Source organism: Lathamus discolor, chromosome 18 (genome assembly GCF_037157495.1).
Source record: "Lathamus discolor isolate bLatDis1 chromosome 18, bLatDis1.hap1, whole genome shotgun sequence".
Taxonomy (NCBI): domain Eukaryota; kingdom Metazoa; phylum Chordata; class Aves; order Psittaciformes; family Psittacidae; genus Lathamus; species Lathamus discolor.
Window position 1 is genome coordinate 69233 of NC_088901.1, and position 27728 is coordinate 96960.

General features: G+C 59.0%; 1 protein-coding gene across 1 annotated transcript in view; it reads left to right on the plus strand.

The window, feature by feature from the left end:
• Positions 1-26929, plus strand: part of LOC136023416 (chromodomain-helicase-DNA-binding protein 3-like) — a 73909-nt gene extending 46980 nt beyond the window's left edge. Inside the window, 17 exon segments of the mRNA XM_065697833.1 lie at positions 670-836; positions 2753-2930; positions 4581-4646; positions 6037-6122; positions 7146-7279; positions 9064-9208; positions 10521-10686; positions 11519-11631; positions 11737-11872; positions 13811-13900; positions 15217-15330; positions 15441-15549; positions 17961-18093; positions 21405-21600; positions 23857-24020; positions 25394-25520; positions 26426-26929. Of these exon segments, the coding sequence (XP_065553905.1) occupies positions 670-836; positions 2753-2930; positions 4581-4646; positions 6037-6122; positions 7146-7279; positions 9064-9208; positions 10521-10686; positions 11519-11631; positions 11737-11872; positions 13811-13900; positions 15217-15330; positions 15441-15549; positions 17961-18093; positions 21405-21600; positions 23857-24020; positions 25394-25520; positions 26426-26529 (2228 nt within the window). The 3' untranslated portion in view covers positions 26530-26929.
• Positions 26930-27728: the final 799 nt, after the last annotated feature.

A 27728-nucleotide genomic window follows, 5' to 3' on the forward strand; every position in this document is an offset into this window, starting at 1 on the left:
GCCCATGTTGTCCCATGCTCAGGCCATGTTGGCCAACGTTGGCCCAGGGTAAGGCCACATTAGCCCATGTTGGCCCATGCTAAGGCCATGTTGGCCCACATTGGCCCAGGGTAAGGCCACATTAGCCCATGTTGGCCCATGCTCAGGCCATGTTGGCCAACACTGGCCCACGCTAAGGCCACATTAGCCCATGTTGGCCCATGCTAAGGCCATGTTGGCCAACATTGGCCCAGGATAAGGCCACATTAGCCCATGTTGGCCCATGCTAAGGCCATGTTGGCCAACATTGGCCCACACTAAGGCCACATTAGCCCATGTTGGCCCATGCTCAGGCCATGTTGGCCAACACTGGCCCAGGGTAAGGCCACATTAGCCCATGTTGGCCCATGCTAAGGCCATGTTGGCCCACATTGGCCCACACTAAGGCCACATTAGCCCATGTTGGCCCATGCTCAGGCCATGTTGGCCAACACTGGCCCAGGGTAAGGCCACATTAGCCCATGTTGGCCCATGCTCAGGCCATGTTGGCCAACACTGGCCCAGGGTAAGGCCACATTAGCCCATGTTGGCCCATGCTCAGGCCATGTTGGCCCACATTGGCCCACGTTGGCCCATGCCGAGGCCAGGCTGGTCCTTGCCACGCAATGCGAGCTGCGTGCCGCCGCGCAGGGGACAACAAGGAGGAGGACAGCAGCGTCATCCACTACGACAACGAGGCCATCGCGCGGCTCCTGGACCGCAACCAGGACGCCACCGACGACGCCGACGTGCAGAACATGAACGAGTATCTGAGCTCCTTCAAGGTGGCCCAGTACGTGGTGCGGGAGGAGGACAAGGTGAGCATGGCCATGGGGGTGGTGGAGGTGGTGGGGCAGGGGGGTCGATGGAGGTGATGGGGCTGATGGAGGTGATGGGATCAATGGGGTTGATGGAGGTGATGGGATCAGTGGGGTTGATGGAGATGATGGGGTTGATGGGGCTAATGGAGGTGATGGGACAATGAGGTTGATGGAGATGATGGGGCTGATGGAGGTGATGGGATCAGTGGGGCTGATGGAGGTGATGGGATCAGTGGGGTTGATGGAGGTGATGGGATCAATGGGGTTGATGGAGATGATGGGGCTGATGGAGGTGATGGGATCAATGGGGTTAATGGAGGTGATGGGGGTGATGGAGGTGATGGGATCAGTGGGGTTGATGGAAGTGATGGGATAATTGGGTTGATGGAGGTGATGGGATCAATGGGGTTGACGGAGGTGATGGGATCAATGGGGCTGATGGAGGTGATGGGATCAATGGGGCTGATGGAGATGATGGGGTTGATGGAGGTGATGGGACTGATGGAGGTGATGGGATCAATGGGGTTGATGGAGGTGATGGGATCAATGGGGTTGATGGAGATGATGGGACAATGGGGCTGATGGAGGTGATGGGATCAATGGGGCTGATGGAGGTGATGGGATCAGTGGGGTTGATGGAGATGATGGGATCAATGGGGTTGATGGAGGTGATGGGACAATGAGGTTGATGGAAGGGATGGGACAATGGGGTTGATGGAGATGATGGGGTTGATGGAGGGGATGGGATCAGTGGGGCTGATGGCGGTGATGGGATCAATGGGGCTGATGGAGGGGATGGGATCAATGGGGCTGATGGAGGGGATGGGATCAGTGGGGCTGATGGCGGTGATGGGATCAGTGGAGATGATGGGGACAGGGGAGGTGGAGATGAGGGTGATGGAGATATCGGTGAAGGGGATGATGGAGGCGGAGGAGATGGAGATGGCTGATGGGGCAGTGGAGATGGGGATGATGGGGATGAAGAGGATGAAGATGATGGGGATGATGGAGATGATGGGGATGATGGGGATGAAGAGGATGAAGATGACGGGGATGGGTAGATGGAGGTGGAGATGGGGGTGATGGGGATAATGGGGATGATGGAGATGAAGAGGATGAAGATGACGGGGATGGGTAGATGGAGGTAGAGATGGAGATGATGGGGATAATGGAGATGATGGGGATGAAGATGATGGGGATGGGTAGACTGAGGTAGAGATGGGGATGATGGGGATGATGGAGATGATGGGGATGATGGAGATGAAGATGACGGGGATGGGTAGATGGAGGTAGAGATGGGGATGATGAGGATGAAGAAGATGGGGATGGGTAGATGGAGGTAGAGATGGGGATGATGGAGATGATGGAGATGATGAGGATGAAGATGACGGGGATGGGTAGATGGAGGTGGAGATGGGGATGATGGAGATGATGGGGATGATGGACATGAAGAGGATGAAGATGGCGGGGATGGGTAGATGGAGGTAGAGATGGGGATGATGAGGATGAAGATGATGGGGATGATGGAGATGATGGGGATGATGGAGATGATGAGTATGAAGAAGATGGGGATGGGTAGATGGAGGTGGAGATGGGGGTGATGGAAATGAAGAGGATGAAGATGATGGGGATGGGTAGATGGAGGTAGAGATGGGGATGATGGAGATGATGAGGATGATGGGGGTGATGAGGATGAAGATGACGGGGATGGGGAGATGGAGGTGATGGACACGATGGGGACGCTGGAGGTGATGGTGGGACGCAGCGGAGAGGCTGGAGCTGGTGATGGCGGGGACGGGAGATGCCGCAGTCGGGGCCATCGGAACGAATGGATGTGGTGCTGGTGCCACCGTGACCCCCAGTGGGTGCTGGGGGCACCTTTGGGTGCCCCTTGACCGCGTCCCTGCCGGCAGATCGAGGAGATCGAGCGGGAGATCATCAAGCAGGAGGAGAACGTGGACCCCGACTACTGGGAGAAGCTGCTGCGGCACCACTACGAGCAGCAGCAGGAGGACCTGGCCCGGAACCTGGGCAAGGGCAAGCGCGTGCGCAAGCAGGTCAACTACAACGATGCGGCCCAGGAGGACCAAGGTGGGCACTGGGGTGGACTGGGATAGACTGGGATGGACTGGGATGGACTGGGAGGCATTGGAAGGATGTAGGAGGCCCTGGCGCCCAGCCTGGGCAAGGGCACAAGCAAGTCAACTGCAATGATGCGGCCCAGGAAGACCAAGGTGGGCACTAGGGTGGACTGGGATGGACTGGGGTGGACTGGGATAGACTGGGATGGACTGGGATGGACTGGGAGGCATTGGAAGGATGTAGGAGGCCCTGGCGCCCAGCCTGGGCATGGGCACAAGCAGGTCAACTGCAATGGTGCGGCCCAGGAGGACCAAGGTGAGCACTGGGATAGACTGGGATGGACTGGGATAGACTGGGATGGAGTGGGAGGCATTGGAAGGGCATTGGAAGGATGTAGGAGGCCCTGGCCCCCAGCCTGGGCATGGGCACAAGCAAGTCAACTACAACGATGTGGCCCAGGAGGACCAAGGTGGGCACTGGGGTGGACTGGGATAGACTGGGATGGACTGGGATGGACTGGGATGGAGTGGGAGGCATTGGAAGGATCTAGGAGGCCCTGCACCCAGCCTGGGCAAGGGCACAAGCAAGTCAACTACAACGATGTGGCCCAGGAGGACCAAGGTGGGCACTGGGGTGGACTGGGATGGACTGGGGTGGACTGGGATAGACTGGGATGGACTGGGAGGCATTGGAAGGTCATTGGAAGGATCTAAGAGGCCCTGGCGCCCAGCCTGGGCAAGGGCACAAGCAAGTCAACTACAACGATGTGGCCCAGGAGGACCAAGGTGGGCACTGGGGTGGACTGGGATGGACTGGGATGGAGTGGGAGGCATTGGAAGGATCTAGGAGGCCCTGCACCCAACCTGGGCAAGGGCACAAGCAGGTCAACTGCAATGGTGCAGCCCAGGAGGACCAAGGTGGGCACTGGCATAGACTGGGATGGACTGGGATAGACTGGGATGGACTGGGATGGAGTGGGAGGCATTGGAAGGATGTAGGAGGCCCTGGCCCCCAACCTGGGCATGGGCACAAGCAGGTGAAGTACAGTGATGTGGCCCAGAAGGACCAAGGTGAGTACTGGGATAGACTGGGATGGACTGGGATAGACTGGGATGGACTGGGACGCATTGGAAGGATGTAGGAGGCCCTGGCCCCCAGCCTGGGCAAGGGCACAAGCAAGTCAAGTACAATGATGCGGCCCAGGAGGACCAAGGTGGGCACTGGGATGGACTGGAGTAGACTGGGATGCACTGGGATAGACTGGGATGCATTGGAAGGGGTTGTTGGATGCCATTGGGTGCTGTTGGGTGCTATTGGGTGCCATTGGGTGCCGTTGAGTGCTGTTGGGTGCCGTTGTGTGCCATTGGGTGCTGTTGAGTGCTGTTGGGTGCCGTTGTGTGCCATTGGGTGCCGTTGGGTGCCGTTGAGTGCTGTTGGGTGCCGTTGGGTGCCGCTGTGTGCTGTTGGCTGCCATTGGGTGCCGTTGGGTGCCATTGGGTGCCGTTGGGTGCCATTGGGTGCTGTTGGGTGCCGTTGGGTGCCGTTGTGTGCTGTTGGCTGCCATTGGGTGCCGTTGGGTGCCATTGGGTGCCGTTGGGTGCTGTTGGGTGCCATTGGGTGCCGTTGGGTGCTGTCCATGGTGCTGACGGTGCCCCCCAGATAACCAGTCCGAGTACTCGGTGGGCTCCGAGGAGGAGGACGAGGACTTCGATGAGCGGCCGGAGGGTGAGAGTCCCCCCCCCATGGCCCCCAATGTCCCCTTGTGCCCCCCCCATGGCCCCCAATGTCCCCTTGTGCCCCCCCCATGGCCCCCAATGTCCCCTTGTGCCCCCCCATGGCCCCCAATGTCCCCTTGTGCCCCCCCCCATGGCCCCCAATGTCCCCTTGTGCCCCCCCCATGGCCCCCAACGTCCCCTTGTGCCCCCCAATGTCCCCTTGTGCCCCCCCCCCATGGCCCCCAACGTCCCCTTGTGCCCCCCCATGGCCCCAATGTCCCCTTGTGCCCCCCCCCCATGGCCCCCAATGTCCCCTTGTGCCCCCCCCCATGGCCCCCAACGTCCCCTTGTGCCCCCCAATGTCCCCTTGTTCCCCCCCCCATGGCCCCCAATGTCCCCTTGTGCCCCCCCCCATGGCCCCCAACGTCCCCTTGTGCCCCCCCATGGCCCCCATTCTGTGCCCCTTTGTGTCCCCCCCTCCATGTCCTCCTATGTTCCCCCATGTGTCTCCCTGTCTGGGGAGGGGGGGACCCACATGTGGGGGTCAGGGTGCTACAGGGAGGGTTGAGGTGCTATAGGGGAAGTCAGGGTGCTATATGGGGGGTCAGGGTTCTATGGGGTGTCACGGTGCTCTATGGGGGGTCAGGGTGCTATAGAGGGGATCAGGGTGCTACAGGGAGGGTTGAGGTGCTATATGGGTGTCAGTGTCCCATAGGGGTGTCTTGGTGCTATATGGGGGGTCAGGGTGCTATAGGGGTGTCAGGATGCTATAGGGTGTCATAGTGCTATATGGGGTGTCAGTGACTCATAGGGGTGTCATGGTGCTGTATGGGGGTCAGGGTGCCATAGGGGTGTCAGGATGCTATAGGGGTGACATAGTGCTATATGGGGTGTCAGTGTCCCATAGGGTGTCATGATGCTATATGGGGGGTCAGTGTTCTATAGCAGGGTCATGGTGCTATATAGGAGGTCAGGGTGCCATAGGGGTGTCATGGTGCTATAGTGGGTGTCAGTGTGCCATAGGGTGTCATGGTGCTATAGTGGGTGTCAATGTCCCATAGGGGTGTCATGGTGCTATATGGGGGGTCAGTGTCCCATAGGGTGTCATGGTGCTATAGTGGGTGTCAGTGTCCCATAGGGTGTCATGGTGCTATAGTGGGTGTCAGTGTCCCATAGGGTGTCATGGTGCTATAGTGGGTGTCAGTGTGCCATAGGGTGTCATGGTGCTATAGTGGGTGTCAGTGTCCCATAGGGTGTCATGGTGCTATAGTGGGTGTCAGTGTCCCATAGGGGTGTCACGGTGTTACACAGGGGGTCAGGGTGCCGTAGGGGTGCTCACGATGCTATAGGGTGGTCTCAGGGTGCCATAGGTGGGTGCTGACCCCCTTGTCCCCCCCCAGGCCGCCGTCAGTCCAAGCGGCAGCTCCGCAATGAGAAGGACAAACCCCTGCCTCCGCTGCTGGCCCGGGTCGGGGGCAACATCGAGGTGAGGACATGGGGGCGCCCCACAGCGGCCCCATAGACCCCCCTCTACGGTCCCTTGTCCCCAAGGCCCCTGGTCCCCATAGACCCCATCCCCAGGGTCCCCCTCCCCATAGACATTGTTCCCAATGTCCCCATCCCCATAGACCCCATCCCCAACGTCCCCATCCCCATAGACCCCATCCCCAATGTCCCCCTCCCCATAGACCTTGTTCCCAATGTCCCCATCCCCATAGACTCCATCCCCTGGGTCCCCAGTGTCCCCATCCCCATAGACCTTGTCCCCGATGTCCCCGATGTCCCCAATGTCCCCATCCCCATAGACCCCATTGCCAATGTCCCCAATGTCCCTATCCCCAGGGTCCCCAATGTCGCCATCCCCATAGACCCCATCCCTGATGTCCCCACCCCATAGACCCCATCCCCAATGTCCCCATCCCCATAGACCTTGTTCCCAATGTCCCCACCCCATAGACCCCATCCCCAATGTCCCCACCCCATAGACCCCATCCCCAATGTCCTCAGTGTCCCCATACCCACAGGACTTGCCCGCAAGGTCCCCATCCTCAATGGCCCCAAGGGTCCCATGGGTGGGGGGTCAGGGTGCCATGGGGCAGACCACAACACAAAGGGGGGATATGGGACATGCTCGGTGTCACCCATTGACACCCATTGACACCCATTATCACCCATTGATGCCCATTGTCCCTCATTGCCCCCCACTGCCCCCATTGCCCCCATTGCCCCCCATTGCCCCCATTGTCCCCATTGCCCCCATTACCCCCATTGCCCCCATTGTCCTCATTTTCCCATTGCCCCATTGTCCCCCTTACCCCCATTGCCCTATTGCCCCCATTGTCCCCATTGTCCCCATCACCCCCATTGTCCCAATTGCCCCATTACCCCTATCGCTCCCATTACCCCCATTGCCTCCATTGTCCCCATCGCCCCCATTGTCCCCATTACCCCCATTGTCCCCATTGCCCCCCTTGTCCCCATTACCCCCATTGCCCCATTGCCCCCGCAGGTGCTGGGGTTCAACACGCGGCAGCGCAAGGCCTTCTTGAACGCGGTGATGAGGTGGGGGATGCCCCCCCAGGACGCCTTCACCTCCCAATGGCTCGTGCGGGACCTGCGTGGCAAGAGCGAGAAGGAGTTCAAGTGGGTGCCAATGGGGGCAATGGGGGCAGTGAGGGCAATGGGGGCAATGGGGGCAATGGGGGCAGTGGGGGCAATGGGGGCACTGGGGGCACTGGGGTGGGTAACAGTGGGGATGGGTGACGCAGGGTATCAGGTATGTCCCCCATTGCCCCCCATTGTCCCCCAGCCACATGATGAGCCCTTACTCATCCCAGCGCCAGCAGAGTCGGGTTCCTGGGGGCCGGACGAGCCCGTGCCCCCCTCCCCCCGACACAAAGTCACCCCCGGGGTCCCCCCGTGCCCCCCGGGGGGCCGGCGCTGCCCTTGGGGACGCCAGAGCGGTGGCAGGACCCGGCCAGGGCCGGCACAGGCCATGGGGCGCTGTGAGGAGGGGACAGGCTGATGGCAAAGGGACAATGGGGGCAATGGGGGCAGTGGGGACAATGGGGACAATGGGGGCAGTGGGGGTAATGGGGGCAATGGGGGCAATGGGGGCAATGGGGGCAATGGGGGCAATGAGGGTAATGGGGACAATGGGGGCAATGGGGGCAATGGGGACAATGGGGGCAATGGGGGCAATGGGGACAATGGGGGCAATGGGGGCAATGGGGACAATGGGGACAATGGGGGCAATGGGGGCAATGGGGACAATGGGGGCAATGAGGGTAATGGGGACAATGGGGGCAATGGGGGCAATGGGGACAATGGGGGCAATGGGGGCAATGGGGGCAATGGGGACAATGGGGGCAATGGGGACAATGGGGGCAATGGGGGCAATGGGGACAATGGGGACAATGGGGGCAATGGGGACAATGGGGGCAATGGGGACAATGGGGGCAATGAGGGTAATGGGGACAATGGGGGCAGTGGGGGCAATCGGGGCAATGGGGGCAATGGGAGTGATGGGGGCAATGGGAACAATGGGGGCAATGGGGACAGGGAGTCTTGGGACAATGTCCTTGGTTATGGGGACACTGGGGACAGGCTCTATGGGTGTTAATGGGCTCTGTGGGTGTCAGTGGGCTCTGTGGGTGTCAATGGGCTCTGTGGGTGTCGATGGGCTCTATGGGTGTCAATCGGTGTCAATGGGCTCTATGGGTGTCAATGGGTGTCAGTGGATGTCGATGCTGTCCCCTCCAGAGCCTATGTGTCCCCCTGTTCATGCGGCACCTCTGCGAGCCTCGGGAGGGCTCTATGGTGTCAATGGGCTCTATGGGTGTCAATGGGTGTCAATGGGCTCTATGGGTGTCAATGGGTATCAGTGGGTGTCAATGGGCTCTATGGGTGTCAGTGGGTATCAGTGGGTGTCAGTGGGTGTCAATGGGCTCTATGGGTGTCAATGGTTTTCAGTGGGTGTCATTGGGTGTCAGTGGGTATCAGTGGGTGTCAATGGGTGCCAGTGGGCTCTATGGGTGTCAATGGGTGTCAATGGGTGTCAATGGGTGTCGATGCTGTCCCCTCCAGAGCCTACGTGTCCCTGTTCATGTGGCACCTCTGTGAGCCTGGGGAGGGCTCTATGGTGTCAATGGGCTCTATGGGTGTCAATGGGTATCAGTGGGTGTCAGTGGGCTCTATGGGTGTCAATGGGTGTCAATGGGTGTCGATGCTGTCCCCTCCAGAGCCTACGTGTCCCTGTTCATGCGGCACCTCTGTGAGCCTGGGGAGGGCTCTATGGGTGTCAGTGGGTGTCAATGGGCTCTATGGGCGTCAATGGGTATCAGTGGGTGTCAGTGGGTGTCAATGGGCTCTATGGGTGTCAATGGGTGTCAATGGGTGTCAATGGGTGTCGATGCTGTCCCCTCCAGAGCCTACGTGTCCCTGTTCATGCGGCACCTCTGCGAGCCGGGTGCCGACGGCTCCGAGACGTTTGCGGACGGGGTCCCCCGGGAGGGGCTGTCCCGGCAGCAGGTCCTGACCCGCATCGGGGTCATGTCCCTCGTCAAGAAGAAGGTACCAGCACCCATGGGTGCCCCCCGCTTACCCCCATGGGCACCCCCCACCCCTTTGGGTGCCTCCCATCCATGGGTGTTGCTTGTTCCCCACTATGGGTGCCTCACATCCATGGATGCTCCTTGTTCCCCCCTATAGGTGCCCCCCACCCATGGGTGCCTCTATGGGTGCCCCCCACCCATGGGTGCCTCTATGGTTGCCCTCCACCTATGGGGGTATATAGAGGTGGTTCCTCCTAATAGGTGCCTCTGGACCCCTCTATGGGTTCCTCTTCTCTCTGTTCTCCCCTATGGGTGCCCCCCACACATGGGTGCGTCTATGGGTTCCCCACACCACCCATGGTTTCCCCCTCCACCCATGGGTTACCCCTATGGGTGCCCCCCACCCATGCATGCCCATATGGGTCCCCCCTCCTGTGGTTTCCCCCCTACCCATGGGTACCTGTATGGGTGCTCCCCACCCATGGGTTCCCCCCCCACCCTTGTGTGTCCCTATGGGGCTCCCCATCCATGGGTGCCCCTATGGATCCCCCCACCCTTGGTTGCCCCAATGGATCCCCCACCCATGGGTGCCCCAATGGATCCCCCTCCCATGCGTGCCCCAGTGGGTGCCCCCCCCATGGGTGTCGCAATGGATCCCCCCACCCATGGGTGCCTCAGTGGATGTGCCACCCATGGGTGCCCCAATGCGTGCCCACCACCCATGCGTGCCCCAATGGGTGACCACCACCCATGCTTGCTCCAATGGATCCCCCCACCCATGGGTGCCCCCAATGGATCCCCCACCCATGCGTGCCCCAATGGGTGCCCACCACCCATGCATGCTCCAATGGGTGCCCCCACACATGGGTGCCTTTATGGATCCTCCCACCCTTGGTTGCCCCAAAGGATCCCCCACCGATGGGTGCCCCTATGGATCCCCCCACCCATGGGTGCCCCAATGGATCCCCCCCACCCATGGGTGCCCCAATGGATCCCCCTCCCATGCATGCTCCAATGGGTGCCCCCACCCATGTGTGCCCCTATGGACCCCCCCACCCATGGGTGCCCCTATGGATCCCCTCACACATGCATGCCCCAGTGGGTGCCCCCCACCCATGGGTGCCCCAATGGGTGTCCACCACCCATGGGTGCCCCAATGGCCCCCTGCACCCAATGGGTCCCCCCACCCATGGGTGCCCCTATGGACCCCCGCACCCAATGAATGCCCCCCACCCATGGGTGCCCCTATGGATCCTACCACCCATGGTTGCCCCCATGGACCCCCGCACCCAATGGGTGCCCCCCACCCATGGGTGCCCGGTGCCTCTCAGGTGCAGGAGTTCGAGCACATCAACGGGCGCTGGAGCCTCCCCGAGCTGGCCCCGGAGCCCAGCGCCGCCGACTCCAAGCGCTCGTCCCGAGCCTCCTCCCCCGCCAGGACCGGGCCCCCCAGCCCCGAGCACAGCGGCCCCCCCAGCCCCGCCCCACACACCCCCGGTAACCGGATGGGGGCTGTGTGGGGTGTGGGGTGCAGGGTGTGGGGTACGGGGTATGGGGTATGGGGTATGGGATATGGGGTATGGGGTGTGGGGTATGGGGTGTGGGGTATGGGGTGTGGGATATGGGATATGGGATGGGGATGGAGAATGGATGGGGATGAAGGAGCAGGATGGGGATAGAGGCGACATTGGGATGGGAGCAGGATGGGATACATCCCATCCACATGCATTCACAGGGGATAGGATGGGGATACAGGGGACATGGGGGTGCATGGGGATGGGGTAGGATGGGATGAAGGGGATGGGATGGGGATGCAGGATACAGAGGACTTGAGGGCTCAGGATGAGGTGGGTGAAGAGCCAGGGATGGGGACCTGCGGCCATGGGGACTCGGGATGGGGCCAGGCTGTAGGGACGTCTCCTATCCCATAATACCTCGACATCCCCTATCCCATAATACCCGACATCCCCTATCCCATAATACCTCGACATCCCCTATCCCATAATACCCTGACATCCCCTATCCCATAATACCTGACGTCCCCTATCCCATAATACCCCGACGTCCCCTATCCCATAATACCCCGACATCCCCTATCCCATAATACCTGACGTCCCCTATCCCATAATACCCCGACATCCCCTATCCCATAATACCCGACGTCCCCTATCCCATAATACCCCGACGTCCCCTATCCCATAATACCCCGCCATCCCCTATCCCATAATACCCCGCCATCCCCATCCCATAATACCCCGCCATCCCCATCCCATAATACCCCGCCGTCCCCATCCCATAATACCCTGACGGCCCCCCTGCCCTGCCCCAGCCACGCCAGCCCCCAGCGAGCGCGGGGACGGGCCGGGGCCGCCCCCGGACCGGGACCACGGGGACCCGAGGGACGAGAGGGAGCCCAGAGGCGCCGAGAAGACGGAGCCGGAGGTGGGTGACGGCGACGGCCCCCGCCCCTGCAGGGTCCCGCTGCCCTAGGGGGGTCCAGAGGGGGTGACGTGCCCCCCCCCCCCCCCGCTGTGTCCCCTATGGCAGCCGCCGGTCCCCGAGGTGCCCCCGTCGCCGGGTGACGGCAGCGAGGCCGAGGGGATGCGCAAGGGGGAGGAGGAGGAAGGACCCGGCCACAGGGAGCCCGAGGCCGAAGGGACCCCGGCCCGCGAGGAGCGAGCGGGTGAGTGACCCCCCCGTCCCAGAATACCCCGTATCCCATCGCATCCCAGAATACCCCGTAATACCCCATACCCCATCATATTCCATAATACCCCATAATATCCCATAATACCCCATAATACCCCATCTCCCATCGCATCCCAGAATACCCCATAATATCCCATAATACCCCATAATACCCCATATCCCATCACATCCCATAATACCCCATAATATCCCATAATACCCCATAATACCCCATATCCCATCATATCCTGTAATACCCCATATCCCATCATATCCTGTAATACCCCATATCCCATCATATCCCGTCCCCCATATCCCATAATACCTTATATCCCATATTCAATAATATCCCATAATAACTCATAATACCCCATAATATCCCATAATATCCCATAATATCCCCTAATACCCCATAATATCTCATAGTATCCCATAATACCCCGTATCCAATCATATTCCATAATATCCCATGTCCCATAATATCCCATGATATCCCATCTCCCATAATATCCCATACCTGATATCCCATAATATCCCATATTCCATATCTCTTTACATCCCATAGTATCCCATATCCCATAATATCCCATACCTCATATCCCATAATATCCCATGATAGCCCATAATACCCCATAATATCCCGTAATACCCTGTAATACCCCATAATATCCTATAATGCCCCGTAATGTCCCATAATACCCCATAATATCTTACAGTATCCCATAATCCTTCCAGTGCTCCATAATACCCCCTAATACCCCCTAACATCCCATAATACCGCCAGTACCCCATAATACCCCATAATATCCCATAATATCCCATAATACCCTGTAATACCCCATAATATCCTATAATGCCCCGTAATGTCCCGTAATACCCCATAATATCCTATAATACCCCCAGTACCCCCTAATACCCCCTAACATCCCATAATACTGCGAGTACCCCATAATACCCCATAATACCCCCTAATATCCCATAACACTGCCAGTACCCCATAATACCCCATAGCATCCCATAATACCCCCTCCCACCCCGTAACATCCCATAATACCCCCTCCCACCCCGTAACATCCCATAATACCCCTCCCACCGCTGACATCCCATAATGCCCCCCCACCGCTGACATCCCATAATGCCCCCACCGCTGACATCCCATAATGCCCCCACCGCTGACATCCCATAATGCCCCCCCCCACCGCTGACATCCCATAATGCCCCCCACCGCTGACATCCCATAATGCCCCCCCACCGCTGACATCCCATAATGCCCCCACCGCTGACATCCCATAATGCCCCCACCGCTGACATCCCATAATGCCCCCCCCCACCGCTGACATCCCATAATGCCCCCCCACCGCTGACATCCCATAATGCCCCCCCACCGCTGACATCCCATAATGCCCCCCCACCGCTGACATCCCATAATGCCCCCACCGCTGACATCCCATAATGCCCCCACGGCTGACATCCCATAATGCCCCCACCGCTGACATCCCATAATGCCCCCACGGCTGACATCCCATAATGCCCCCACGGCTGACATCCCATAATGCCCCCACCGCTGACATCCCATAATGCCCCCACCGCTGACATCCCATAATGCCCCCACCGCTGACATCCCATAATGCCCCCCCACCGCTGACATCCCATAATGCCCCCACCGCTGACATCCCATAATGCCCCCACCGCTGACATCCCATAATGCCCCCCCACCGCTGACATCCCATAATGCCCCCTCCCACCGCTGACATCCCATAATGCCCCCCCACCGCTGACATCCCATAATGCCCCCACCGCTGACATCCCATAATGCCCCCACCGCTGACATCCCATAATGCCCCCCCACCGCTGACATCCCATAATGCCCCCTCCCACCGCTGACATCCCATAATGCCCCCCCACCGCTGACATCCCATAATGCCCGCCGCAGGCGCGGAGGCCCCCGGCGCGGACAGGGCGGACGAGAAGCCCCCTGAGGAGGACCCCAAGGAGCGCCCGGGGGACCCCGACCCCAAGCGAGGTGCCGGGGGGCGGGGCTTAGCCCATGAGAGGCGGGGCTTAGCCGAGGGGGGCGGGGCTTAGCCCATGAGAGGCGTGGCTTACCCGAGGGGGGCAGAGCTTAGCCTATGGGGTAGAGCTTAGCCTATGGGGTGGAGCTTAGCCTATGGGGGTATAGTTTAGCCTATGGGGGGTGTGGCTTAGCCTGTGGGGTGGAGCTTAGCCTATGGGGGTGTGGCTTAGCCTATGGGGGGTGGGGCTTAGCATATGGGGTGGAGCTTAGCCTATGGGGGTGTGGCTTAGCCTATGGGGGGTGTGGCTTAGCATATGGGGTGGAGCTTAGCCTATGAGGTGGGGCTTAGCCTATGGGGTGGAGCTTAGCCTATGGGGGTGTTTTAGCCTATGGGGTGGAGCTTAGCCTATGGGGGTGGAGCTTAGCCTATGGGGGTATGGCTTAGCCTATGGGTGTATGGCTTAGCCTATGGGGGGTGTGGCTTAGCCTATGGGGGTGTGGCTTAGCCTATGGGGGTGGAGCTTAGCCTATGGGGTGGAGCTTAGTTTATGGGGGGTGTGGCTTAGCCTATGGGGTGGAGCTTAGCCTATGGAGGGTGTGGCTTAACCTATGGGGTGGAGCTTAAGCCTATAGGGGGCATGGCTTAGCCTATGGGGTGGAGCTTAGCCTATGGGGGGTGTGGCTTAGCCGATGTAGGTGGAGCTTATCCTATAGGGGGCATGGCTTAGCCTATGGGGTGGATCTTAGCCTATGGGAGGCGTGGCTTAGCCTGTGGGGGGCATAGCTTAGCCTATGGGGGTGTAGCTTAGCCGAGGGGGCATGGCTTAGCCTATGGGGGTGGAGCTTATCATGGGGGGTGTGGCTTCGCCTATGGGGGGTGGCGCTTAGCATAGGGGGTGTGGCTTAGCCTATCGGGGGTGGAGCTTATCGTGGGGGGTGTGGCTTAGCCTAAGGGGGTGGAGCTTATGGGAGGGTGTGGCTTAGCCTATGGGGGGTGGCGCTTAGCATAGGGGGTGTGGCTTAGCCTATCGGGGGTGGAGCTTATCGTGGGGGGTGTGGCTTAGCCTATGGGGGCTGTGGCTTAACCTATGGGGGGTGGCGCTTAGCCTGGGGGGGCGTGGCTTAGCCTATGCTGGGGGCGTGGCTTCCCCCTGCCCTTTCTCGTGCCGTGTTCACTCTGGAGCCTACTGATGGCTCCCAATGGCCTCCTGCTGACAGGAGAGGGTCTGGGGCGGGGGGGGGGGTCCCAATGCGGTCCGGCCCCCCCCCCCATCGTCCCCCCACCCCCTGACGTGCCCCCTGCGCCCCCCCTTTGCCCCCCATAGAGGAGCTGAAGGCCGAGAAGGAGCCCAAAGCCGAGCCCCGCGCCAACGGGCGCCGCGACGACAAGGCCGAGAAGCCGCGGTTCATGTTCAACATCGCCGACGGGGGCTTCACGGGTGAGGGGGGGGGGACGACACCGAAGTTGGGGGGGGGGGCACACAATGGGGACCCTGAGGGGTGGCACTGACCCCATTGTGTGTCCCCCCCCCCACGCCGTGCCCCATAGAGCTGCACACGCTGTGGCAGAACGAGGAGCGCGCCGCCATCTCCTCCGGGAAGCTCAATGAGATCTGGCACCGGCGCCACGACTACTGGCTGCTGGCTGGGATCGTGCTGTATCCTTCCGGGGGGCTCTGCCCTTCCTCCTCCTCTTCCTCCTCTTCCTCTTCCGTCTCCTCCTTCTCCATCTTCCCTCTTCCTTTTCCTCCTCTTCCTCCTCCTTCCCTGCTGCTTCTTCCTGCTTCCTCTTCCTCATCCTCTTCCTCTTTGTCTTCCCTCTTCCTCTTCTTCCTGCTTCCTCTTCCTCATCCTCCTCTTCCTCTTCTTCATCTTCCCTCTTCTTCCCCTTCTCTCTTTTCCTCTTCTTTCTGCTTCCTTTTCCTTATCTTCTCCCTCCTTCTCTTCCTCCTCTTCCTCTTCTTCCTGCTTCCTTTTCTTCTTCCTCCTCCTTCCCCTTCTCTCTTCCTTTTCCTCTTCTTCTTCCTGCTTCCTTTTCCTTATCCTCTTCCTCTTTTGTCTTCCTTCTTCCTCCTCCTCTTCCTCCTCTTCCTCTTCCTCTTTTTCTTTTGCCTATTCTTCCTCCTTCCTTTTCCTTATCCTCTTCCTCTTCGTCTTCTCTCCTCCTCCTCCTCTTCTTCCCCTTCCCTCTTCCTCTTCCTCCTGCTTTCTTTTCCTTATCCTCTCCCTCCTCCTCTTCTTCCTCCTCTTCCGTCTTCTTCTTCCTCCTTTTCCCCCTCCCTGGTGGCAGTGGCAGCACCGAGGAGGGTGCCACCAAGGTAGGGGTGACGGTGACGTGGTGATGGTGACATGGTGACGGTGACGCGGTGACGGTGATGTGGTGATGGTGACGTGGTGATGGTGACATGGTGACAGTGACGTGGTGATGGTGACGTGGTGATGGTGACATGGTGACAGTGACGCGGTGATGGTGACGCGGTGATGGTGATGTGGTGATGGTGACACGGTGATGGTGACGCGGTGACAGTGACACGGTGACGCGGTGACGGTGACGCGACGACGGTGACGTGGTGACGGTGACGTGATGACAGTGACGTGGTGACGGTGATGCGGTGACGGTGACATGGTGACGGTGACGTGATGGTGACGCGGTGACAGTGACGTGGTGACGGTGATGTGACGACGGTGACGTGATGGTGACGTGGTGATGGTGACGCGACAACGGTGACGCGACGACGATGACGCGGTGACGGTGATGCGGTGACGGTGACGTGGTGACGGTGATGCGGTGACGGTGACGCGGTGACGGTGACGTGATGGTGACGCGGTGACGGTGACGTGGTGACGGTGACACAGTGACGGTGACGCGGTGATGGTGACCTGGTGACGGTGACGTGGTGACGGTGACATGCTGATGGTGACACGGTGACGTGGTGACAGTTACACAGCCATGGCGACGCAGGAACACGATGGTGACCTTCAGAATGGGGGGATGTTGGGGACAAGGTGGCCCAATGAGAGTGACTTGGTAACACACGTGATGACGCAGTGACCACGTGATGACACACGTGATGACACACGTGCTGACACGCGTGCTGACACGTGATGGTCCTTAGTGCTCAGCCACGGCTGCGCGCATTGGCTGGGGGTGAACGGAGGGCCAATGAGGGTGACGTTAGGGACAGGATGATGTGATGACGCGGTGACCACGTGATGACACACGTGATGACACACATGATACACATGTGATGACACGCATGCTGACACGCGTGTTGACACATGACGGTCCTTAGTGCTCAGCCATGGCTACGTGCATTGGCTGGGGGTGAACGGAGAGCCAATGAGGGTGAAGTTAGGGAGAGAATGACATGGTGATGCGGTGACCACGTGATGACACACGTGATGCCACGCGTGTTGACACGTGACGGTCCTTAGCACTCAGCCACGGCTCCATGCGTTGGCTGGGGGTGAATGGAGGGCCAATGAGGGTGAAGTTAGGGAGAGGATGACATGGTGACGCGGTGACCACGTGATGACACACGTGATGCCACGCGTGATGACACATGTGATGCCACACATGGTGACATGTGTGCTGGCACGTGACGGTCCTCGGCCCTCAGCCATGGCTCCATGCATTGGCTGGGGGTGAATGGAGAGCCAATGAGGGTGGCGTTAGGGACAGGATGATGTGATGACGCGGTGACCACGTGATGACACACGTGATGACACACGTGATGACACGTGTGTTGACACATGACAGTCCTTAGTGCTCAGCCACGGCTCCATGCGTTGGCTGGGGTGAACGGAGAGCCAATGAGGGTGAAGTTAGGGACAGGATGATGTGATGACGCGGTGACCACGTGATGCCACACGTGATGACACACGTGATGACACGTGTGTTGACACGTGATGGTCCCTAGCGCTCAGCCATGGCTCCACGCATTGGCTGGGGGTGAATGGAGGGCCAATGAGGGTGGCGTTAGGGACAGGATGACGTGACGACGCGGTGACCACGTGCTGACACACGTGCTGACACGCGTGTTGACACGTGACGGTCCTTAGCGCTCAGCCACGGCTACGCGCGCTGGACCGACATCCAGAACGACGGCGCCTTCGGGGTCATCAACGAACCCTTCAAGGGCGAAGCTTCCAAAGGGAACTTCCTGGAGATGAAGAACAAGTTCCTGGCCCGGCGCTTCAAGGTGAGGGCCCCGGCGGTGGGGGGGGGGGGGGGGCTTGCCATGAGGGTCATGTGTGCATGAGGGTCACGTGTTCACCATGGTCATATGTGCACCGGAGTCATGTGTGCACGAGGGTTGTGTCTGCATGCGGGTCACGTGTACACCAGGGTCTCGTGTGCGTGAGGGTTACGTGTTCATCATGGTCACGTGTGCACCAGGGTCATGTATGTACAAGGGTTGTGTGTGCATGAGGGTCACGTGTTCATCATGATCATGTGTGCAGCAGGGTTATGTGTGCATGAGGATCTGTGTTCATCACGGTCACGTGTGCACCAGTGTCATGTGTGCATGAGGGTCACATGTTCATCATGGTCACGTGTTCACGTGTTCACCGTGGTCATATGTGTACCAGAGTCACGTGTGCACGAAGGTTGTGCCTGTATGAGGGTCACGTGTTCATCATGGTCATGTGTGCAGCAGGGTTATGTGTGCATGAGGATCTGTGTTCATCACGGTCACATGTGCACCAGTGTCATGTGTGCATGAGGGTCACATGTTCATCATGGTCACGTGTTCACCAGTGTCATGTGTGCATGAGGGTCACGTGTTCATCATGCTTATGTGTTCACCAGGGTCACGTGTGCATGAGGATCTGTGTTCATCACGGTCATGTGTGCACCAGGGTCATGTGTGTATGAGGGTTGTGTGTGCATGAGTGTCACATGTTCATTATGGTCACATGCTCACCAGGATCATGTGTGCCTGAGGGTCACGTGTTCATCATGGTCACGATTGCACCAGGGTCATGTGTGCATGAGGGTCACGTGTTCATCATGGTCACGATTGCACCAGTGTCATGTGTGCATGAGGGTCACGTGTTCATCATGGTCACGTGTACACCAGGGTCATGTGTGCATGAGGGTCACACGTTCATCATGGTCACATGTGCACCAGGGTCATGTGTGCATGGGGATGGTGCTTGCACAAGTGTCATGTGTGCACCAGGGTCACGTGTACATACAGGTTGCATGTGCCCCAGGATTGGGTGTGCACAAGGGTGGTGCTTGCATGAGGGTCACGTGTGCACCAGGGTCACGTGTGCACCAGGATCACGTGTGCACGAGGGTCACGTGTTCATGAACGTCGTGTATACAGGGGTCACGTGTGCAGAAGGGTCACGTGTGCATGCGGGTGGTGCTTGCACAAAGGTCACGTGTGTATGAGGATCACGTGTGCGCAAGGGTCATGTGTTCACCAGGGTCATGTGTGTGTGAGAGTCACGTGAGCACAAGGATCACATGTGCATGAGGGGTGCATGTGCACAGGGGCCATGGGTGCTCTGGGTGATGGGTAGCACCAGAGTTGGGTGCTCTGGGTGATGGGTAAGACCAGAGCTGGGTGCTCTGGGTGATGGGTAACACCAGAGCTGGGTGCTCTGGGTGATGGGTAGCACCAGAGTTGGGTGCTGTTGGGTATCACCAGAGTTGGGTGCTCTGGGTGATGGGTAACACCAGAGTTGGGTGCTCTGGGTGATGGGTAACACCAGAGTTGGGTGCTGTTGGGTAACACCAGAGCTGGGTGCTCTGGGTGATGGGTAACACCAGAGTTGGGTGCTCTGGGTGATGGGTAGCACCAGAGTTGGGTGCTCTGGGTGATGGATAACACCAGAATTGGGTGCTGTTGGGTATCACCAGAGTTGGGTGCTCTGGGTGATGGGTAACACCAGAGTTGGGTGCTCTGGGTGATGGGTAACACCAGAGCTGGGTGCTGTTGGGTAACACCAGAGCTGGGTGCTCTGGGTGATGGGTAGCACCAGAGTTGGGTGCTCTGGGTGATGGGTAGCACCAGAGCTGGGTGCTCTGGGTGATGGGTAACACCAGAGCTGGGTGCTCTGGGTGATGGGTAACACCAGAGTTGGGTGCTCTGGGTGATGGGTAGCACCAGAGTTGGGTGCTGTTGGGTAACACCAGAGTTGGGTGCTCTGGGTGATGGGTAGCACCAGAGTTGGGTGCGGTTGGGTAACACCAGAGCTGGGTGCTCTGGGTGATGGGTAACACCAGAGTTGGGTGCTGTTGGGTAACACCAGAGCTGGGTGCTCTGGGTGATGGGTAACACCAGAGTTGGGTGCTGTTGGGTAACACCAGAGTTGGGTGCTCTGGGTGATGGGTAGCACCAGAGCTGGGTGCTCTGGGTGATGGGTAACACCAGAGTTGGGTGCTGTTGGGTAACACCAGAGTTGGGTGCTCTGGGTGATGGGTAGCACCAGAGCTGGGTGCTCTGGGTGATGGGTAGCACCAGAGTTGGGTGCTCTGGGTGATGGGTAGCACCGGAGTTGGGTGCTCTGGGTGATAGGTAACACCAGAGTTGGGTGCTCTGGGTGATGGGTAACACCAGAGTTGGGTGCTGTTGGGTAACACCAGAGCTGAGTGCTCTGGGTGATGGGTAACACCAGAGTTGGGTGCTGTTGGGTAACACCAGAGCTGAGTGCTCTGGGTGATGGGTAACACCAGAGCTGGGTGCTCTGGGTGATGGATGACACCCGAGCTGGGTGCTCTTGGTGACGGTAAAATCACAGTTGTGTTCTTGGATTCTCTTGGTGATGGTTGAGGTCATAGTTGGGTGCGCTTGGTCATTGTTGCGGTGTCAGTTGGGTGCTCTTGGTGATGGTAACGACACAGTTGGGTGCTTGGGAGCTGTTGATCATGGCTGAGCTCACAGTTGGGTGCTCTTGGTGATGGGTAAGACCAGAGCTGGATGCTCTGGGTGATAGTGACGTCATAGTTGGGTGCTTTGGATGCCCTTGGTGATGGTTAAGGTCATAGTTGGGTGCTCTTGGTGATGGTTAAGGTCGCAGTTGGGTGCTCTCGGTGATGGGTACCATCAAGTTGGATGCTTTTGGTGATAATAGCGTCATAGTTGGTTGCTTGGATGCCCTTGGTGATGGTTAAGGTCGCAGTTGGGTGCTCTCGGTGATGGGTACCATCAAGTTGGATGCTTTTGGTGATAATAGCGTCATAGTTGGTTGCTTGGATGCCCTTGGTGATGGTTAAGGTCGAGGTTGGGTGCTCTCGGTGATGGGTACCACCAAGTTGGATGCTTTTGGTGACAGTAACATCATAGTTGGGTGCTCGGATGCCCTTGGTGATGGGTAAGGTCGCAGCTGGGTGCTCTTGCCGATGGGTACCACCAAGTCGACCGCTCTGCCTGACGCCAAGGCCATCGCCGCGATGCTCTTGGTGAGAGCCGGATCCTCTTGCCCACAACCCCATTACCCCCCCCACTCATTTCTCCCTGTATCTTCTCCCCCCCCCCCCTCCATCTCCTCCCCACAGCTCCTGGAGCAAGCGCTGGTGATCGAGGAGCAGCTCCGGCGCGCCGCGTACCTCAACATGACGCAGGACCCCAGCCACCCCGCCATGGCCCTCAACACCCGCTTCGCCGAGGTCGAGTGCCTGGCCGAGAGCCACCAGCACTTGTCCAAGGAGTCGCTGGCGGGCAACAAGCCCGCGAACGCCGTCCTACACAAGGGTAAGAGGCGGGGGGGCCGGCGCGCCCGGCGCGGACGCCCCGTGTAGCTCCCGGCACCTCTGTACCCGCGCTTCTCGATCATTAAAGTGGGGTTCTCCTTCCCAACCGGCTCCCGGTGTATCCTTGCTCTGCGTTTGTTGCTTTCTGGCGGCCGGATTGGGGCGGGGGGGGTGTGTGTGTTGGGGGGGGGGGTGTGTGGGGAATGTTGGGGGGGGGGGGGTTTGAAGGGGGCAAAAGATTGCGGGGTTGGGGGGGAGGTTGGGAAAAGTCCCCCCAAAACGGGGTTTTTGGGGTGGGAGTAAGCTCGGAGTAAGTGGGGTGAGGCTTTGAGGTGGCCGCTATGGGGCAAGGAGCCGGCGGGTGCCTCTTGCTTTGCGCTAAGGTGGTGCTTGTGGGGAGGGGGGGGTAAGGCTGGAGGTGCCCCTTGTAACTGGGGGCATGGGGAGAGTATGGGCCCCCAAACCCCCCCCCCCCCCCCCCCCCACCCCCGGGTGCATGCCGTGATGAGGAAGGCTGGAGTAATGCTGGTGTACGGCGGGGCGGCCCCTGCTTGCATGTGATGGCTTGGCCCCGGGGGGGGGGCATGGACTGTGTAACTCTGGTGTATGTGCGGAGTAGCTCTGGTGTGCTTAATGGAGGGCTCCAGGGGAAGGTGCTGAGTAAGCGAGGAGTAGCGTTGGAGTAAGGCCAGAGTAGCGTTGGAGTAAGCGATGAGTATCACTGGAGTAGGCGATGAGCAGCACTGGAGTAAGCGATGAGTAGCATTGGAGTTAGCGATGAGTATCACTGGAGTAAGTGATGAGTATCAGGAGTAAGCGATGAGCAGCACTGGAGTAAGCGATGAGTAGCATTGGAGTTAGCAATGAGTATCACTGGAGTAAGTGATGAGTAGCATTGGAGTTAGCAATGAGTATCACTGGAGTAAGTGATGAGTAGCATTGGAGTTAGCAATGAGCAGCACTGGAGTAAGCGATGAGTATCCTTGTAGTAAGTGACGAGTATCCTTGGAGTAAGCAATGGGTAGTACTGGAGTAAGTGATGAGTGTCATTAGCGTAAGTGGTGAGTATCATTAGAGTAAGTGATGAGTATCATTGGAGTAAGCGATTAGTATTATTGGAGTAAGCGATGAGTATCATTGGAGTAAGCGATGAGTATCATTGGAGCAAGCGATAAGTAGCACACAGGAGTAAGGGATGAGTATCACAGGAGTTAGCGATGAGTATCACTTTAGTAAGTTATGAGTACCACAGGAGTAAGCAACGAGTATCACTGGAGTAAGCACCAAGTGTCATTGGAGTAAGCAATGAGTACCGTAGGTGTAAGCAGTTAGTATCACAAGAGTAAGGCCAGAGTGTCACTGGAGTAAGCAGTGAGTATCACTGGAGTAAGTGATGAGCGTCACAGGCTGACGGGGCTGTGCGATGGGTATCCTCAGTGCTGTGCCTGCATGCTCTTAGCCCCGAGCAGGAGTAAGTGATGAGGATGCCCTGAGTAGCTCTGCTGTAGCCCAGGGGGAGTGAGGACCATACCCGGAGTATCTCCGGTGTTGCTGGCCATTGTCCTTGCGGTAGCTCTGGTGTGCCAGGAGTAGGCTGGAGTGGTGAAGGAGTAAGTCTGGAGCATCTCCAGTGTAGCTGCAGCACAGACCCTCAAGCTCGGAGTAACCCTGGTGTTGCTAAAGGCGTGTACCTGGGGTAGCTCCATTGTGTCTATAGGCAGCAGACCTGGAGTAGGTAAGGAGTAGGTAAGGAGTAGGTAAGGAGCAGCTCTGGTGGGCCTAAGGAGCGTACCCAGAGTAGCCCTGGTGTGTCTGCAGAGCAGACCCAGAGTAAACCTGTAGTAGCTCCAGTGTGGTCAGAGCACATAGGACCTCCAGTGCCTGGAAGGAGCATCCCTGGAGTACCCGCAGAGCCCTCAAGGCTCATACCCAGAGTACCTCTGAGTCCTCCCACCCTGGAGCATGCCCCCATTCCCCCCCCCCATAGGTGCATCCCTTGAGTATCCCTTGAGTAGCTCTTCCCTCTTCCCTACCCCCTTCCCTTGCCCTCACGTGAGTATCTCCACTCCCCCCACCCTCCCCTTGACCCCCCTACCCCATGAGTAACCTGTGAGTAACCTGTGAGTAACCTATGAGTAACCTATGAGTAACCTACGAGTAGGCGCGGGACGGCCCCCCGGCGCTGACGGGGCCCCCCCCCCCCTCTTTCTCTCTCTTTTTTGCCCCCCCACCCCACCCCTTTGTTCCCGTGGGCCAGTGCTGAACCAGCTGGAGGAGCTGCTGAGCGACATGAAGGCGGACGTCACCCGCCTGCCCGCCACCCTCTCGCGCATCCCCCCCATCGCCGCCCGCCTCCAGATGTCCGAGCGCAGCATCCTCAGCCGCCTGGCCAGCAAGGGCACCGAGAGCCACCCCCCGCCGGTAAGTCACACCCCACACACCCCACACACCCCACACACACCCCACACACCCCACATCGAAATGCACTGGGGACGTCCTTGTCCTTGGGGACATAGACATGCATTGGGGACATGGGCATGCATTGGGGCCATCCTTGTACTTGGGGATCATCATTCACCCTGGGGTCATGGCCATGCATTGGGGACATCTTTGTCCTTGGGGACATCCTTGTCCTTGGGGACCATCGTCCACCTTGGGGACATGGGCATGCATTGGGGATGTCTTTGTCTTTGGGGACATCCTTGTCCTTGGTGACCATTGTTCACCTTGGGGTCATGGGCATGCATTGGGGCCATCCTTGTACTTGGGGATCATCATTCACCCTGGGGTCATGGCCATGCATTGGGGACATCTTTGTCCTTGGGGTCATCCTTGTCCTTGGGGACCATCATTCACCTTGGGGACATGGCCATGCACTGGGGACATCCTTGTCCTTGGGGACCATCGTCCACCTTGGGGACATGGGCATGCACTGGGGATGTCCTTGTCCTTGGTGACCATTGTTCACCTTGGGGTCATGGCCATGCACTGGGGACATCCTTGTCCTTGGGGACATGGGCATCCATTGGGGATGTCTTTGTCCTTGGGGACCATCATTCACCTTGGGGTCATGGCCATGCACTGGGGACATCGTTCCCTTTGGGGACATGGGCATGCACTGGGGACACAGGCATGCATTGGGGCCATCCTTGTACTTGGGGACATGGCCATGCACTGGGGGCATCCTTGTCCTTGGGGACCATCATTCACCCTGGGGTCATGGCCATGCATTGGGGACATCCTTGTCCTTGGGGACCATCGTTCACCTTGGGGACATGGGCATGCATTGGGGACATCGTTCCCTTTGGGGACATGGCCATGCACTGGGGATGTCTTTGTCTTTGGGGACCATCATTCACCTTGGGGTCATGGCCATGCACTGGGGACATCCTTGTCCTTGGGGACATCCTTGTCCTTGGGGCCATAGACATGCATTGGGGACATGGCCATGCACTGGGGACGTCCTTGTCCTTGGGGACCATCGTCCACCTTGGGGACATGGGCATGCATTGGGGATGTCTTTGTCTTTGGGGCCATCCTTGTCCTTGGTGACCATTGTTCACCTTGGGGTCATGGCCATGCATTGGGGACATCCTTGTCCTTGGGGACATCCTTGTCCTTGGGGACCATCATTCTCCTTGGGGTCATGGCCATGCACTGGGGCCATCATTCACTTTGGGGACATCCCATCCTTGGTGCCACCCATAGGGACCCATTGGGCTGCCCCATGCTGGTGCCATCAATGGGGAGGTGACACCCTTGTCGTGTGTGTGTGTGTGTGTGTGTCCCCATAGACCTTCCCACCAGGGCCCTACGCCACCCCCCAGACCTATGGGGGCACCTTTGGGACCCCCCCACCCGGAGCCCTCCCCCCTGGAGGGGCCAACTACAGCCAGATGCCACCCGGGTCCTTCATCACCGGTGAGGGGGGGACCATGGGTGCTGTGGGCATGGATGGGGGCCCATGGGTGCTATGGGCATGGATGGGGCCCATGGGTGCTATGGGAGTGGATGGGGGCCCATGGGTGCTATGGGAGTGGATGGGGGCCCATGGGTGCTATGGGCATGGATGGGGTCCCATGGGTGCTATGGGAGCGGATGGGGTCCCGTGGGTGCTACAGGCATGGATGGGGGCCCATGGGTGCTATGGGAGTGGATGGGGTCCTGTAGGTGCTGTGGGCATGGATGGGGTCCCATGGGTGCTATGGGCATGGATGGGGTCCCATGGGTGCTATGGGAGTAGATGGGTGCCCGTGGGTGCTATGGGAGTGGATGGGGTCCCATGGGTGCTATGGGCATGGGGGGATCCATGGGTGCCTGGTCTGCGGATCTATGGGGGGGGGTCTGTGGGTCTGTGGGTGGAGGGGTCCATGGGTGCCTGGGTCTTTGGGTGGGGGTCCTGGGTCTATGCCTGAACCTCATTGCCCCCATTACCCCCATTGCCCCCATTGTCCCCATTACCCCCATTGCCCCCATTACCCCATTACCCCCATTACCCCCATTGTCCCTATTGACCCCATTGTCCCCATTACCCCCATTGTCCCTATTGCCCCCATTACCCCCATTGCCCCCATTACCCCCATTGCCCCCATTGTCCCCATTGCCCCCATTGCCCCCATTGTCCCCATTACCCCCATTGTCCCCATTGTCCCCATTACCCCCATTGTCCCCATTACCCCCATTGCCCCCATTGCCCCCATTGTCCCCATTGTCCCCATTACCCCCATTGCCCCCATTGCCCCCATTGTCCCCATTGTCCCCATTACCCCCATTGTCCCCATTGCCCCCATTACCCCCATTACCCCCACTGTCCCCCCCCACTGCAGCCGCTGCCAATGGTCCCCCCGTGCTGGTGAAGCGGGAGCGCGAGGCCGAGGGCCAGGACAAGAAGGAGCCGCGGGGGGGGGAGGTCATTTGCATCGACGACTAAAGGGGGGGGGGGGCCATGGGGGGGCCCCCCCTTATGTCCCCTCCCCCACCCCCCCCCTTTGGCAGCGGTGGGGGAGGGGCACCACTGCCAAAATCGCCTCTTTTCACCCCAAATCCGCTCGGGGGGGGGGGGGGTTTGGGAGGTACCATTATGGGGGGGGGTGACAAGGACCACTGCAGCTATAAATATATATATATATATATCCCCCCCCATAGCGGGGGGGACCATGGGGTTGGGGTGGCCCCTGTGTCCCCCCCCACTCCCCCCTGGGGTGGCCCCCCCCCCACCCCCACCCAGGGGTGTCCCCAAGGGTCACCCCAAAATTTACCCCCCCCCCCACCCCCCATTGGGGCACTTGTTTAACCGCAGCAGAATAAAACCCGGTTCCTTGGCTATGGCACATGGGTCCATGGGTGTCCATAGGGACCATGGGGGTCCATGGGTGTCCATAGGGACCATGGGGGTCCATGGGGGTCCATAGGGACCATGGGTGTCCATAGGGTCCATGGGGGTCCATAGGGACCATGGGTGTCCATAGGGGTCCATAGGGTCCATGGGGGTCCATGGGTGTCCATAGGGTCCATGGGTGTCCATAGGGACCATGGGTGTCCATAGGGGTCCATGGGGGTCCATAGGGACCATGGGGGTCCATGGGTGTCCATAGGGTCCATGGGTGTCCATAGGGACCATGGGGGTCCATGGGTGTCCATAGGGTCCATGGGTGTCCATACGGGTCCATGGGTGTCCATAGGGGTCCATGGGTGTCTATAGGGTCCATGGGTGTCCACAGTGGTCCGTGGGTGTCCATAGGGTCCATGGGTGTTCATAGGGGTCTATGGGTGTCCATAGGGTCCATAGGGGTCTATGGGTGTCCATAGGGACCATGGTCAAGTGGCCATTGGTTGGTCATTGGGTGGTCAATGGGATGGTCACCATGGGTATGGTCAACTGGTCATTGGGGTGGTCATTGGGTCATCAATGGGATGGGCATGGGCATGGGGATGGTCTTGGTGACCATAGGGTTGGTCAAGTGGCCATTGGGGTGGTCATTGGGTGGTCAATGGTATGGGGATGGTCATGGTCATCATGAGGATGGTCAAGTGGCCATCGGGGTGGTCACTGGGTGGTCAATGGTATGGGCATGGGGACGGTCATGGTCACCATGGCGAGGGTCAACTGGTCATTGGGATGGTCATGGG